General features: G+C 51.3%; 1 protein-coding gene across 3 annotated transcripts in view; it reads left to right on the forward strand.

Annotated features, from left to right (window-relative positions):
* The first annotated feature begins 3,381 nt into the window (after window positions 1-3,381).
* The window catches only part of LOC135914904 (solute carrier family 22 member 7-like), an 86,934-nt gene continuing 75,555 nt past the window's right edge, over window positions 3,382-14,760 (forward strand). Inside the window, exons 1-2 of one of the 3 annotated variants that reach the window (XM_070533830.1) lie at window positions 3,382-3,878; window positions 6,538-13,662. In XM_070533830.1, the coding sequence (XP_070389931.1) occupies window positions 3,687-3,878; window positions 6,538-7,485 (1,140 nt within the window). In that variant the 5' untranslated portion in view covers window positions 3,382-3,686 and the 3' untranslated portion in view covers window positions 7,486-13,662. Of the gene's footprint in view, window positions 3,879-6,537; window positions 13,663-14,760 lie in introns of those variants that run through there. The other 2 variants (XM_070533834.1, XM_070533833.1) reach the window with 2 other exon arrangements.

Below are 14,760 nucleotides of genomic sequence, written 5' to 3' on the forward strand. Positions count from 1 at the left end.
TCGGACTAGCACTCGACGACACCCAGCATGCTAATGAACATGGTAATGTAATTTTGCGATCAACGACATGCGATGCTGTTCGCTCAGAGGGGTAATCAGCCGGTTTTAAGATCAGTTGGCTAGAAAATGTGACGAGTAGGTCCCGCAGATTGATCACGGCATGATATTCCAGAAGGAAATACAACCCCAAGTAATTTACCGAGAACAATGAGGCGGTAGGACGAAAGAGCCAGTGAAAGTGGCATTGCGGATTTGAATTCTGTCCTTGCACCGCACTGCTTGTGCTGATGACCCGGAGCTGTGCGCAGGTGGGGACCTTCCCAAAGCATCGTAACCTTCTGCAGTGCAGCTGCGAATGTACCACTGATAACAGAGTAATCGGCACAGGTGGCGACAAGAGCAGTTACTTGATGACCTTCAAAAGAAATGCTAATGTTAGCGGAAACTTTGGTATCAGGTGCCATGTCAGAAACTGGTCAGTCGCGTATCGGTTGCTCTTCGGTCACACGTTGCATTGAGAGAGGAAATTTGACAGTTTCTCGGATAGCGGCTTCACCCCTGCAGGTCGCTCGTCCTAGTTTCCCGGAGATGGGCTGGAGCTACTCCAGCCGACGGAATCGACGGGGGTAGTGTTGTGGCTAGGCGGAACAAAATGCCTAGAAGATAGGGATCGAGGCAAAGCCGCTGTAGAGCCGCAAAGTGATCGCGCCCTGCCAGATACGCTTCAATTTCCTGAGGGTGGTCGCCGTATCGCGGGCAACGCGCGTCTAGGTGGAAGTTGCGGAGATCCATTTGGCGAAAAATACAATCAGGGTAAAAAAATTACCGACGATTACGTTACTTCCTAATGCGAAATTTGAGCGCAGCAAATAAGCTGTTTCACCTTTTCGATAGATTGAGGCAAAGAAATCGAGCAACACATGTATGCGCTATCACATAATTTTTTTTATTTTTCACACGTATTTCTTTAACAAAGACTCCACTAACAGTTCTTGACAGTCATGAAGGAAGCTTTGTGGTCGGAGAAATAGACTGATATATGTTCGACTTGGTACACCAATGCTTGATTCTCAAAGACGAGACGAAATCTTCTCGGCGGCGGCGCTTAGCCTCTGCTTCGGCGACGCGTACTCCTGGATCATCTCGACGGCGGCGACGGTAAGCTTCTGCTTCGGCGGCACCCACCTCTGGATTCTGACGGCGACGGCGCTGGGCCTCTGCTCTGGCAGCTCGTTTAGCAGCAGCAGCAGCAGCAGCAGACGGAGGACTTCCATCGGTCGTCTCGCTCATGGCTCAGAAAGAACTGGCAGATAATTTCGCAGTGGCGAACGGCAGCGGCAATTTCGGCTCGGGCGGTGCACATATACAGATCCGCCGCCACCGATCTGGCTCTCTGATTGCCACCGCACAGGGGTTGCATTGGAGGAGGAGCGAAGAAAGGAATTAAGTTCGAGCCGGCGCTTTGACAACCGGAGACCCGCAGGAAGAGGGGGGAGGGGGGCGGCGTGTACACCCAGCGGCAAACGATGGGGGCAGAAGCGCGCGCAGCAAGCGGACAACACGATAAAGGGAGGAGGGAAGAGATAGCAGCGACTGACTGATGCCGCTGACGCCGATAGTGAGTCAACCCCAGCTGCGGAGTTGGTTTCAGGGACAACGCCGCCGATGCCGACACAAACAATATGATACCCTCGCTTCCGCAGCGCTAAGAACCAGGTCTAGCCGTGGGAAGGTGGTCACGTATACGTCGACGTGCCGGGGCCTACGTGAAATAACCGGCGCGTCGGCAACTGAAGAGCACCCTATCCGCCACACAAGAACAGGGGGGGGGGGGGACCCTTTCCTCCTCTTTCTGCATGGCGGCGACGGTGTTCTATGCAGTCACGTTATCTTGACTCTCTAGCGGCGTCAGCGGCATCCAGCGGTATCAGTCGGTCGCTGCTAGCGCTGGGGGGATGAAAGGAGGGCGGAGCTGGTTACGAGGCCGACGACAACGCCGACGACGACGCGAAACCCAGGAACGGACGCCAAAGAGCTGCGCTCTAAAATGGCCTGTTTCCCACACAATAGTAACACAGTGGACGACTGTCAACGGTGTGCCACGCATTCGTCTTCCTCATGTTCAGTGGTGTGTATGTAGTCATACGGGGGATTGCGACGCTTGGAAACCGTTGGGCTCCCAGACCCGTTGGAGACGAAATACAGGCTGTAGTTGTCACTGGCGCACGCACCGCTTCGGCATAAGTGATCAAGGGGGGGGGGGGGGGGGGAGGTGAAAGGCACCTCCGCGAAGTCCAAGCATGGAGTCTGCTTCGATTCTACCGAGCACCGGAGAAAATCAGAGGACATTTTTTTGATTCAAGAGTGGCACATGCGCAGTGGCACATGCCCCGTAAACCTAGCTGGCGTCAAAGAGATTTCTTGAAGAGTGGCGCATACCTATTACCACATACCCGGTGACCCACATCGGTGTCAGGTTCATTATAGACCGGCACAGATAGACTGGCTCATAGGCAGTGCCGCAAGCTGGAACCAAATGAGTCCATTAAACAGTGGCACATGCCCACGGCCAAAGTTGGTCTGACGGTTGGTTTCGAACCTTGTTCTCTCAGCACAGCAGCCCGATGCGCTACCGATTAGTCCTTGGATGTCCACTCCCACCGACCAAAATTGACGCGAGAATGGTTATCAGACAGACAGACAGACAGACAGACAGACAGACAGACAGACAGACAGACAGACAGACAGACAGACAGACAGACAGACAGACAGACAGACAGACAGACAGACAGACAGACAGACAGACAGACAGACAGACCAGACCAGACCAGACCAGACCAGACCAGACCAGACCAGACAGACAGACAGACAGACAGACAGACAGACAGACAGACAGACAGACAGACAGACAGACAGACAGACAGACAGACAGACAGACAGACAGACAGACAGACAGACAGACAGACAGACAGACAGACAGACCCCAAAAAGTGCGTGAGGTGTACTAAGAATGCTAATGGCAATATAATACATTTACAAAACCATATGAAGTATACATCGTAACTGGGAGACCTGAAGCTAGGTACCATCCGACAACTTAAGTGCAGGTGCCCGTTTGAGTATAGCGAGCCGACTATCCCTTTTAGGAATAATCGAGATAAAAGCTTTAACCAATGAATGAGGCAGTTAGTCGATCACCAGTACAGCTGTATTTTCCGGCCAACGCCATGTTGCACTCATGCATCTTTTGTGCCCAGCTGTATCTTCACTGGGCATTACAATTCTTACTCGTGACCGGTGCCACACTGCACACGTGACAGCACAAGAGAGGACAAAAAAGCAAATACCTCGCCTGATCTGATCACTCGCACAGAAGAAGAAGAAGAGGATGAAGTGAAATGCACGTTATGTGCTAGCAGTTAAGGAGCAAGCGAGCTGGCATTTGATGATATAGGACATTTTAATGTCTTGTTCTCGCCACGGCTAAGCTTAGCGCCATGCCGGCCTAGGATGCGGCACGGTCGGCAAAGGATGACCCAGAATCTCCGGAAACGCGCGCAGCGACGCACCCGGTGAGCTCTGCCCCAGCATTCGTCCTTTTCAACGAAGCCCGCACGGCCATCCAAGAAAGCATCTACCCCATCCTTGGACACGGCAACTTCCAGCGGCGCCTGCTCTTCACCGGCATGTTGTCCGTGGTGGTGCTGCTGCTACACGCGTTTGCCCACTTCTGGATCGGCCGCGACTTGGACCACTGGTGCCGGCCGCCGAACGAACTCAGCGGGATGTCCAGACAGGCGTGGAGGAACGTGGCCATACCCCTCGAGGCTGACGGCAGCTTCAGCCAGTGCACCGTTTACCACCCACCATTGCCGACGGTGAGAACTCTTGCTTAAGAGCAGGCTATATAAAGTGCCTTATTTTATCGTTAGCAGAGTGTTTTAGGAAATCCCTAGTGGCATATATGTAGCCCGATTCTACTTTTTGAGCTACGTATGACTGGCAAAGACAGATATTTGCACAAGAAGCCAAAATGAATATTAGACGAAATAATACTTTTTAATTAACTTTAAAGCTAATTACTTTACGGGAAATATGGCAATTTACAAAATTATGCGGTGACGTTCGAAGTCATATCAACGCAAAACGAATTCTGATTATCACACCAGTTCGGAGACATGCGTTCCCAAAATTTGCGATGAGAAGCATTGGTGTCCCAGTAATTTCTGTCCTTCAACGTATAAAACGGCGTTTTGTTCAAAAGAGCCTCCATTGGCCCTGAAAGAAGAAGCATTGTTTGGTATAGCAAATTAGACAGCTATGCGCAGTAAGGTTAGTAGTTTTATGCGCTGTTTAAGGTGATGTTCACATTCGCTTACTAACTAAATTAACAAGCACGGCATCATAAGCGCACAGGCAACCATGAACAGATCTCACTCATGAACGCGGACAGTCGGTGCCAGAACACTGGCGTGAAGGCAAGCGAAAGCAGCGGCGAGTGAATCGATATAGGGCATTTTCAGCCACACTAGGTATTCAGCCGCACTATGCACAGCCGCGGCCGGAGTACAAGCGGACGCTCATAATCTAAGCATTACATGGCCTACCGAACTACGTTCTAAAGCAAAGATTTATTTGTGTCTTGGACTATTGCCCTGCTGCTGCTGCCGATTACACGCCTCGTCGAGTGGTGGTTCAGCGCGTATGTACACCCGACAGGAGCGTGGCTGAGAGGAAACGCGAGGCGATAAACTAGTGTTGACCTTTGCCGAGCGTCGAATCTGCACAATGCCCACTGGAGCTCCCTAGGCGTCTTCACAATAGCGTCTTGACGGCTTTAATTATCCGTGACCCCCCGCAAAAGCATTGCAGAGACTGCACCACTTACCTTTCAACTAATGTACAACCGTCCAGAAGTCAAGTATATTGAACGATTGGAAGAAAGGGGAGAGGACGCAGATAACGGGTAGAGCCGACGCAGCCACGAAACGAGTGAGCCTTGGCACTCTTCGCTGGCAATTCGCATACATGGGGGTACGGCGGCAAAGGCAAAATGTGACGTGAGAAGGCGAGGAATCGCTGCTACGAGGGTACCTCGACGCACACTCCCCCGAGGCACCGTAGCTACAGGTAGAAACCTGAACGGTTGCGGAAAAAATGGATACTTTGAAGTTCAAGGAACGGTAGGCTTCCTCTATTTCTGAAAAATGAACTCAATGCCAAATTGTCGAGCGGACAACTGACACACGGTGCGCTGACTCAAAGCCGCATTAAATCACCGCAGTGTCTAAGTGACACCACAGCACTGCAGAATGTAGGCGTCGCACTTCCACTCAACATTTCTGTGCCCGCCGTGGTAGCTTTGCGGCTATGCCATTGCTTGAGATTGCAAGCTAGGTCCCGACTGTGGCAGCCACAGTTCGATGAGGGCGAAATTGAAAAACACTCAGGTTTAGGCACTCGTTAAAGAACCCCAGTGGTAAAAATTATACCGTAGTATTTGACTACGGCGTGCCTCATGATCTGATAGTGGTTTTTGCACGTACAGCGCCCTAATTCAAGTAAAGTTTAATGCTTCTGCCAAGATGCGATGAGCCGTGTGAGGCAATGACAATACCATCTTTCTCTGAGGTTATGTACGATGGCGCACAACAACGCCCCAAGCAGACGCGTTTCCCCGTGGGTTCTGTGTGCTACACAGACAAACAGCAGTCGTGCAAGCATGGTAACATTTACCGTGAAATCACCACTCTCATAATAAACCGGCGTGCTGCCTGGACGTGCTACCACTTGATAGGCCCGCACACAGTGGGTGTGACGTGATGAGTACGTGGCTTACATGTGAGACCTACTCAGAGCACCTTATTTTGAAACCAAACCTCCGTTTAATCATGCAGTTCGAGAACCCTTTTGTCCATCTCGTCAGTAGCGTGCTTGTCTCAAGTCAAACCGCACACGCTTCGGAGTTGGCTACCCTATCGAGTGGTAATACTCCTCTTTAACTTCCCACATGCAGTATGTTGTGGATAAGGAAGATAGTCAACAAGAGTCTGTCATAACCGAGTGTTTGAAATTCTATACATTTTTCGCAAACAAGAAGGATGGCCAAATGTGTGGAAAATATTTTAGGCGATAATTAAGTCGCTGCTACAACGTTTCGTTACTTTCTGTGTAATAATCAGACTTTCTAGCGTCAGATTCATGCCTGGGCACACTTACATTACCGCATGTATCATTCATAACAAAGAAAAAATGAAAACGTCGCTTTGTTCTACAATATAACATTAGCAGTTTCGGGGCAGTAAACGTGTTGCCAGCAGTGGCCTTTTACAATTCATAAATCTTGGCCTGTGTTCGCTGAGCTTCTTCGCTAGGATTACTGTTTTCTTACTTAGCTGCACTGCCTAACATGAAGCTGGCTTTCCCGACAAGGCCGCTGCATATTTGACAAAGAGTTAGAAGTACTTAACAGAGTTTGGGAAACAGAGTCGTGTCTTTTCAAGCGACAATCTATAATTTGTCACCTTAACATTCCAGACGCAAAATTCCGAAGAGGTACGCCGCGTGTTGCCGTGCCGCAAGTGGGATTACGACACCAGTGACGCCAGCGACAGCATCGTGAGCCGGTGGGACCTCGTCTGCGATAAGCGCTGGCTCCACAAGTTCACAACCATTGCCAACATGCTGGGAGCTCCATTGCTCGTGCCGGCCACCGGGTTCATATCCGACAGGATCGGCCGCCGGCTGGTCATCATGGGCAGCGTGCTGTGCCTCCTGGCATTTAGCGTAGCCTGCAGCTTGGCGCAGACATTCGTCATGTTCCTGGTGACCCGTTTCTGCATCTCCGCGTCCAGCTGCTCGGTTCAGGTGCTGATGTTTATTCTCATCTACGAAGTGACCAGCAACCAGAACCGGGCCACGTACGGCGTCCTGGACACAGCGTTGGGCACGACGCTGGTTCCACTGGCTTTACGCGTGCTGTCTTTGCTGGAGCCACATTGGCTCACGGCACACTTGCTCGTGCTGTTGCCTACGTTGATGCTGGTCCTCTGGTGCTGCGTCCTCGACGAGTTGCCCATCTGGCTTCTCTGCACAGGGCAGCCTCGCGCCGCGGAGATGGCTGTCGTGGCAGCGGCGACTAGCAACGGCTTGAGCGCGGACAAGGCGCGAAATTCCTTCAGAGCGCTCACATCTCAGATCCAAAAGCATGAGACCGCTAAGTTATACAGCACGACCATCGTGAGCACCGAGACGTTCCTGCAAGAGGCGGTTTTTCGCTGGGGCGTCCTGTCGGGGCTGCTGTCGTGCTTCAGCGTGAATCTCGCATACTACGGTCTGGTCCTTCTGAACGCCACGACCGGCCACTTCTGGCGCACAGTGCACATGGTCGTCCAGGCGTCGCTCTACGCGAGTGTCTGCTGCTACATCAGCAACCACGGACAGCGCGAGAGAGAGAAAAAACTTTATTTTCATGTTCGGTGGTAACGTGGAAAGGCCCTCAGTCCAGAGCCTCGCTTGCGGCATTCTTCAGTGCAGCACTGATAAACGCCGCAAGGTACCGTTGGTCGTCGGCGCTGGCTGCTTCTGTCAGCCACCCGGCATGGGGTTTAGGGGAAAGATTTGTGGGGGCAGGAAGGGGAGGTGGGGGTGGTCCACAGGACCAGAGGATATGGGATGTGTTCGGGTGTTCACCACAGTATCGACAGGGTGGGGGATCTTCAGGTAAGAGGCCGCGGAGGAGGTGCATTCGCGCTGGTGTAGGGAGTGTTTCAGTCTGGGCCTGACGAATCAGTACACCCTGTTCACGGGTGAGCACTTTGCTGAGTTTGGGGAACTTGCGTCTTGCCTCTTGATATGGCCGCAGAAGCAGGGGAGCCCACCTTTTCGTCTGGGTTGGTCGCGGAATGCAGGGTGCCTGGTTCAAAGTCTCGCAGGCGAGCTGATTAGCTCTTTCATTTCCCGGCAGTCCGTCATGACCAGGTATCCAGATGATTTCTAGAGGACCCTGAAGGTGCTCTTGAATAAATGTCGAAGTGTGGGCAGGGAGATCATTGTGCAACAATTTCCTGCAAGCCGCCATGGAGTCGGTAAATATGATTCTTGGGTAGGCTGAGTTACTAGGGGGCATGTGTTTGATCGCAGTTGCGATGGCTGTCAGTTCCGCTAAGGTCGGATCTGTCTCCGAGAGTACCTCCGTATGCACAGTTTGGAGGTCGTTATTCACGACTGCTATAGCGGAGCCCCGTGCACCAACGCTAGCATCAGCGTACAAGTATATGCCGTCAGGGTGTCTTGCCGTGTACCTCTTGAAGTAGGCCACTCGCTGTCGTCGCCTTTCCTTGCCTCGTTCTGGATTCATGTGGCGTGGCAGTGGAGCTATGGTTAGAAGTTCGCGTTGTTTCTGGGGTAGTGGGCGCGTGTTCAGAAGGGGCGCAGCTTCTGGATGATGGCCGATGCTGTGGAGGATGTGCGTACCGTGACACGTGCGCTGCAAACGCAGTTCTTGGCGACGACGATGAATGCTGACTAGTTCCGCCACCGTGTTATGGCAACCGATGTCAAGTAGGAGCTTAGTGCTGGCACTAAACGGGATGCCGATGGCCAGCTTTGTCGCCTTCCTGATGAGCGCATCAAGGCGATTGATATCTTGCTTGCGGAGATTGGTATAGGGCAGGTGATAGCGCAGGCGCGACATAATTAGTGCGTTTCTTAGTTGAAGCATATCCGCCTCTTTCACTCCATTTGCTCGGTTGGAGACCCTACGCATCATGCGCAGCACCTGTTCTCCTTGTCTTAGCAGGTGATGCACCGTCGCAGCGGGACCTCCATCTTTCTGGATGTGGAGACCGAGTACTTTAATACATTTTGGTTGGGAAATGGGCACGCCTTCGTTTACAATTTGTATGGTGGGCGGTCTCCATCTTTTGTGATGGACCAGTAGCAATTCAGATTTTTCCGGCGCACATCTAAGGCCAATAGTTTGAGCAGCCTCATGCACCCTGTTCATAGCCTGTTGGAGAGTTTCTTGGATATGCCCTGGCGAACCCGTGTTGATCCAGATGGTGATATCATCTGCGTAGATCGAATATTTGATGTCGGGGATGTCTCGTAGCGCTCTATGGACTACGCACATGGCAAGATTAAAGAGAGTGGGAGAGATCACGGAACCCTGCGGGATACCTCTCTGCGGATGGGGATACTGTTGTGAGGTGATGTCGCCTACTCGTAGCGTGTACGTGCGACTCCGTAAGAAGTCCCTAATATAGTTATAAAGCTTGGTTCCGCAGCCAGTAGCTTCGAGCTCTTGCAGCATAGCATCGTGGTTAACGTAGTCAAAAGCTTTCTTGAGGTCTATGGCAAGAATAGCTTTAAGTTGAGCGCTGCTTGTTTCCTTCGTGATTTCTTCGTGTAGCTGCAGTAGAACGTCTTGAGTAGATAAGTGATGTCTGTATCCAATCAAATTATGGGGTAGGTGTTGTGATTGCTCAAGGTGAATTAGAAGTCTGTTAAGCACGATGCGCTCCATTAGCTTGCCGACGCATGATGTTAGCGATATTGGACGCAGATTCGCTATGGCTTGGGGCTTGCCAGGCTTCGGAATGAAAATGATGCTGGCTGTCTTCCACTCTTCTGGCAAGCTGCCCGTGTCCCACACATTGTTAATTTCCTGAAGTAGGAATGCATGATCGGCTTCTGTAAGGTTGCGGAGCTGTGTTGTCGTAATTTGGTCTGGTCCTGGCGCTTTATTCGGCTTTGCTTCTGCTAAGGCACGCTGTAGTTCCGCTAATGCGATTGGGCCGGTGAGACCCTCATTTTCTGGCTCTGCACTTTTGTAGTCGGCATACTGTGGTTTCACTGGATCCGCAATGTGTGTTGTTATAAGCTCGTTGAATAGGTCATCGGTATGCTCAAATGTTTCGAGCAGCTTTCGGAGCTTATGGGACGTTTCCGTCTTTGTCTGGGTTGGGTCAATGAGTGATCGGATGAGATTCCACGTGGAGCTCATATTCAATGTGTCATTGAGCTTGTTGCACGTATCGTACCACTGCTCACGAGTGAGATGTTCAGTGTAGTGGACGATCTGCTCGTTGAGCGTGTTGATGCGTGCGCGCAGTTTTCGATTGAGCTTATTTCTTTTCCATCTCTTAATGAGGGCATGTCGTGCCTCCCAGAGATGAAGAAGATGCCTGTCCGTGCTTGGTTGCTCCCACTTCTCTATTATTTCCTTCGTGTGTGACTGGATTCGTTGCCTGACCATCTCTACCCAATCTTTCAAGTGCATGTTTTGGAAGTCTCCTACAGGTGTCTTTCTGAACTCATTCCAATCCGTCAGGCGATGCTTGCGCTGGCGTTTTGGGAATCCTTTGATTTGCAGAAACATCTGTATGACAGTATGGTCACTCGTTAAAGTATCGTGCGTGTTAACCCATTGCGCTGACAGTCGTCCTTTAATGAAGGCGAGATCAGGCGTGGTATCTCTTTCTACGGAGTTTCCGTGCCGCGTCGGGGAGTCGGTCTCGTTAAGGAGAGTTAGCTGGGCCTGTTGCATATGGTATAGTAGTGCGGATCCTTTGGAGGAGTTTTTTGTGTATCCCCATGAAGTGTGTGGCGCGTTGAAGTCGCCTGCTATTAGATGATCAAAATACTTCGTTGGCCGCAGATTCGCAACCTCCTTGAAGAAGTCTACTTTCTGTTTTGGCGGGCTATAAACATTTGTGATGAATAAGTGGGGCTGTGCCTTGCTCTTGACAATTTTAGTTGGAAAGACACGTACAGTGAGGCTCTGTTCCGTGCTGTGGACAACATTTGCCGCTATATCTTTACGAATAAGAATGGCCAGTGCAGAATTATGGCTATACGTCGTATAGCCTGCAAGATGAGGTGTTTGGTTAGTTTCCTGGAGTAGGAGAATGTCGGGTCGACGATCTTGAGCGGCAATGTACTGCGTGAGAAGGCCCCGTTTTCGAGCAATCCCTCTACAGTTCCACTGCCACACCACCAGATTAGTCGCCATTGTTCTACTGATGATTTTGCGGAGCGCCCGCTGTAGGGTAAGGAGTGGGTCGTGTTACGCTGGTAGATCGACGTGCTCTGGGTCGTTCGCGCTCTTCCTGGCGCGGTAATGCGGCCATCGCAGCCTGCACTTGTGTAGAGACCATCGCCTCTGCCTGGCTCCTGAGGAGCTCGTTGAACAGGGAGCGCATTTGGCTCATTATTTGTTGAGTGTATGTTTTTAGCGCCTCCTCAACTTGAGCAGCAACCTGTTGAGCTATCTTGGCCTCTAGACTGGTTTGCATTTCTTTCATTTCGTCCCTTAGTTGCTTAAAATCTGCTTCAAGGTGTTGTAGGGCTGTTGTGTGGTATCTTGCCTTTTTCATTGCCGGTTGCAATGACGCTGGTTCTGCTTCCTGAGCTAAGGGTTGCTCTATATCACCCAATGGTGTAACTTCAGGTGCGTGTGCCTCTGCTTGCATGTCCATGCCTTCGGTAGGCTCTAGTGATTGTGACGATAGTGTTGACATTTCATTAGGTCTGCGGGTTTGAAGTAGAGCGTTCTTATAATCTTTGGCTACTTTTTGAGCTCGTGTTTGAACTTGAGATGCATTGGTAATGGGGGGGAAAGGGGAGGTGCCGGGTGACTGACTCACGTTTCGCTGGTTTGCGGGTTGCTCGTCTTGTTGACCTCGGGAATGGTTGTGATCCGGAGACTGGCTGCCACCTCCGAACCGGTTGCAGTCCCCGGACTGGCCGCCGCTCCCGGACTGGCCACTGCTGCCGGACTGGCTTTGGTCCCCGAAGTGGTCCCGGCCCCTGGAATGGCCGCGTCCCCTAGATCGGCTGCGGCCCTTGGATCGGCTCCTGCCTCTGGAGCGGCTGCGGCCCCTGGACTGTTGACGGCTTCTGGAGCTACTTCTGTCTCTCGATGTGTTGTCGGAGTTGCGTTTTGGGCTTGGGCTTCGGCTTGCGATGGTGACTGTTTTCATTTGCTTGTCGTCCTTTCGTTGTTTCAAACGCTTCAGGTAGGCCGCTTCTCTGACCGCTTTATCAGCGGCTCGTCGCACTTCACAAGTTGGGTCGTCTGCCTTGTGGTCCTTGCCACAATTAGGGCAGCCTGGTTTGCAGTCATGATCCCCTACAGGATCTCCGACAGACTTTCCACATGTTCTGCACCTTTGTTTTCCATTGTCGCGACAAACGTCTGATCGGTGTCCTATAGCAAAGCATGTTGTGCAAAATTGCGCCTTGGGTCGGTGAGGGACGCAGCGGTATACACCTCCGCCGAATATGACCTGGCGAGGTACATGTGAGCCCTTGAAAGTTATGATTGCAGTGGCTGTTCTACCCATCATACGAGCCGCAATAATCTCATAATTTGGGGCTCGGAGTTCACGCATCAATTCTTCGGTTGGGGTGTTCATTTCCACGTTGTGAATCACACCTCTGCACGAGTTATGGGGTGAAGCGATATAGATGTGGACAGGGTAAGTTTTGCCATTAAGAGTGGTTTCATTAATGCGCTGGAGCTTTTCTGTCGCCGAGGGGTCATCACTGGTTATTATAGCCAAGTTCTTTTCTTTTTTGATGTCTACTGTAGCGGCGCGAGCCTCTGCAGCAGTCAGAGCTGCTGAGACGCTTAGCGCGTCGTGAAGCGTTCGTGGGCTCCACTGAGGTAGGAAAAGGCCAGTTGGCGGACGCAAAATGAGCGTTGCAACGTGCTGCGTACCTTGGGAACGTTTTGATACTCGAGTGGTCCATCCATCAGTGTCGGTGACGAATTTCGGGGCCATTGCTGCTGAAGGAGTGCGGGCCGTTGGCGTACTTGACGGCAGGCCTACTCCCCTAGCCGTTAGGGCTAGCTGAGCGCCCTGCCAGGTCCGTGACAAAAGCACCGAAACTCACAGTACGTTGGTCCGATCACAGCAGAAGTTGGCCAAAATGTTCGGATGATGTTCTAGAGGAGCCGAGCCGTGTCTGAGGACTGGTCCTTGTCGAATAACGTGGCATTCGGGTCTTTCCTGTGGAGCGATGCGAAGGCACGTATGCTCGGACAGGAGCGACGCTCGCGTCTCCCGGACAGCGCGAGACGCTCTCCATACTGCTCGCGTTTCTGTGCGTCTCCGCCGTCGCGCTTGCCGCCGCCTCTGTGGCGATGGCGTCACCACTTTCATCCGCAGTCGGCGTCGTCGTCGAGAGCCTGGCGTCCGCTGCACTTAGCGTCAACTACGGCTACACGGCGGAGGTTTCCCCCACAACTATACGGAGTTTGGGGCTCACCACCTCGTATGCGTTCGGCCGCATGGGGGTCATCACGGCCTCGGTCATCGTGGTGCTATGGGGCGGCCCCAGTGAAGCCGGCATGCCGCTCGACGTGGCGGTGGCTTTCTTGGCTTTGTTGAGTGGCGTCTTCATCCAGTGGCCGCCAGAGATTTTTGCCGAAAAAAGGGAGCATCATCATCATCGGAGTGAAAGAGAACGCAAGGAAGCTATACTGACTTCACTGTCGTCCACCATCAAGTCAGCTAAGCGGTCCAAGCAAACTCGCCAAAAGTCTTCAGTATCGCCCGGTTCGGCAACGTCGAAGGTCTATACTTCAGTGAATAGTCAGGCCAGTGGCCTGTAGGGTTGGCAAGCCTGCATTAAAAGAACAGATTTTTATATTTCCATATTTTCCCCTAATTATTTAAGTTGAACGGCAGGTTGCTTTTTTATTGAGTTCATCTTTTGTGAAATTTTTTTGCGCACTGTGCACTGGTGTACTTATGGAACTACGAGACTGTCATTGATGAAATGTTTTCTGGTGTACGTTGACTCCTGACAGACGATTGCGTGTCAACGCACAAGTGAACAATAAGATACTCCCGCATGTCCACATTTTTTCCGATTCATTCATGCACTTTTCAGTTCAGACTAGGCCTCTACCCAAGATAATTATATTGCGAGATCCTTGCTGGGAAAGTACAGGCAACAAGGGGGGACATATTGTAGTGCTGCTGACTGAAAGGCACGAATGTATAGAAAAACGATTCTTGTGAATATGACCCATTAACGGGAATGTTACCCCGTAAGTTCCGCTCAAGTGCTTCACGGCTTTGCGTAAGTCGGTCACATTCCTTGTATTAAACAGCTTTCGTAAACGTGCCGTACAAAAATTTGTACTGTTGTCGTCCAGGGCGCTCGCAGCCACCTGAAACTTGAGAATGCGTGCTCCTTCGCCAAACTTCAAGCGTTTTCTCGAATTATATAGAGCTCAGTAAGGAAAGTTCATAGGACGAGACTTTAGGAAAAAGACGCCACACAGTGTCTCCACATTTATATTTGAAATGTACACAACTTCGCCTAACATTGTTGCGTATGAGAGATTGATACATGTTCAAATATAGCGTCATTCCTGCTGGCTTCACTGCGATTTTTAGAGTTGAAATAACCTGACCAGTAGCGAAATGTATGCTCCACCTGCATGGTTACGTACTGCGAGGGGGCCCAACTCACGGAAGGCCAGTTCTTTATCTAGGCAAATATATAAGCTCCGTGCTGGCCCCTAATTTGCGTTGCACGTGAAATGCAACCACGCCAGGTTTTAACGAATAAGGCAGATTGATGGCGCACACACTTCGACAATATTACGCCTGGGTCAGCTTTTATAATGGCCATGTATTAGCGAGTTTCTTGGAAATCGCATTAATTTCGCCCCTCAAAGCAGTAGGAACGCGTTTTAGAAAAAGATAAAATAGATGAAGACAATGGCTTTGTTTAAGGCAG

The sequence above is a fragment of the Dermacentor albipictus genome, chromosome 2 (genome assembly GCF_038994185.2).
Source record: "Dermacentor albipictus isolate Rhodes 1998 colony chromosome 2, USDA_Dalb.pri_finalv2, whole genome shotgun sequence".
NCBI lineage: Eukaryota > Metazoa > Arthropoda > Arachnida > Ixodida > Ixodidae > Dermacentor > Dermacentor albipictus.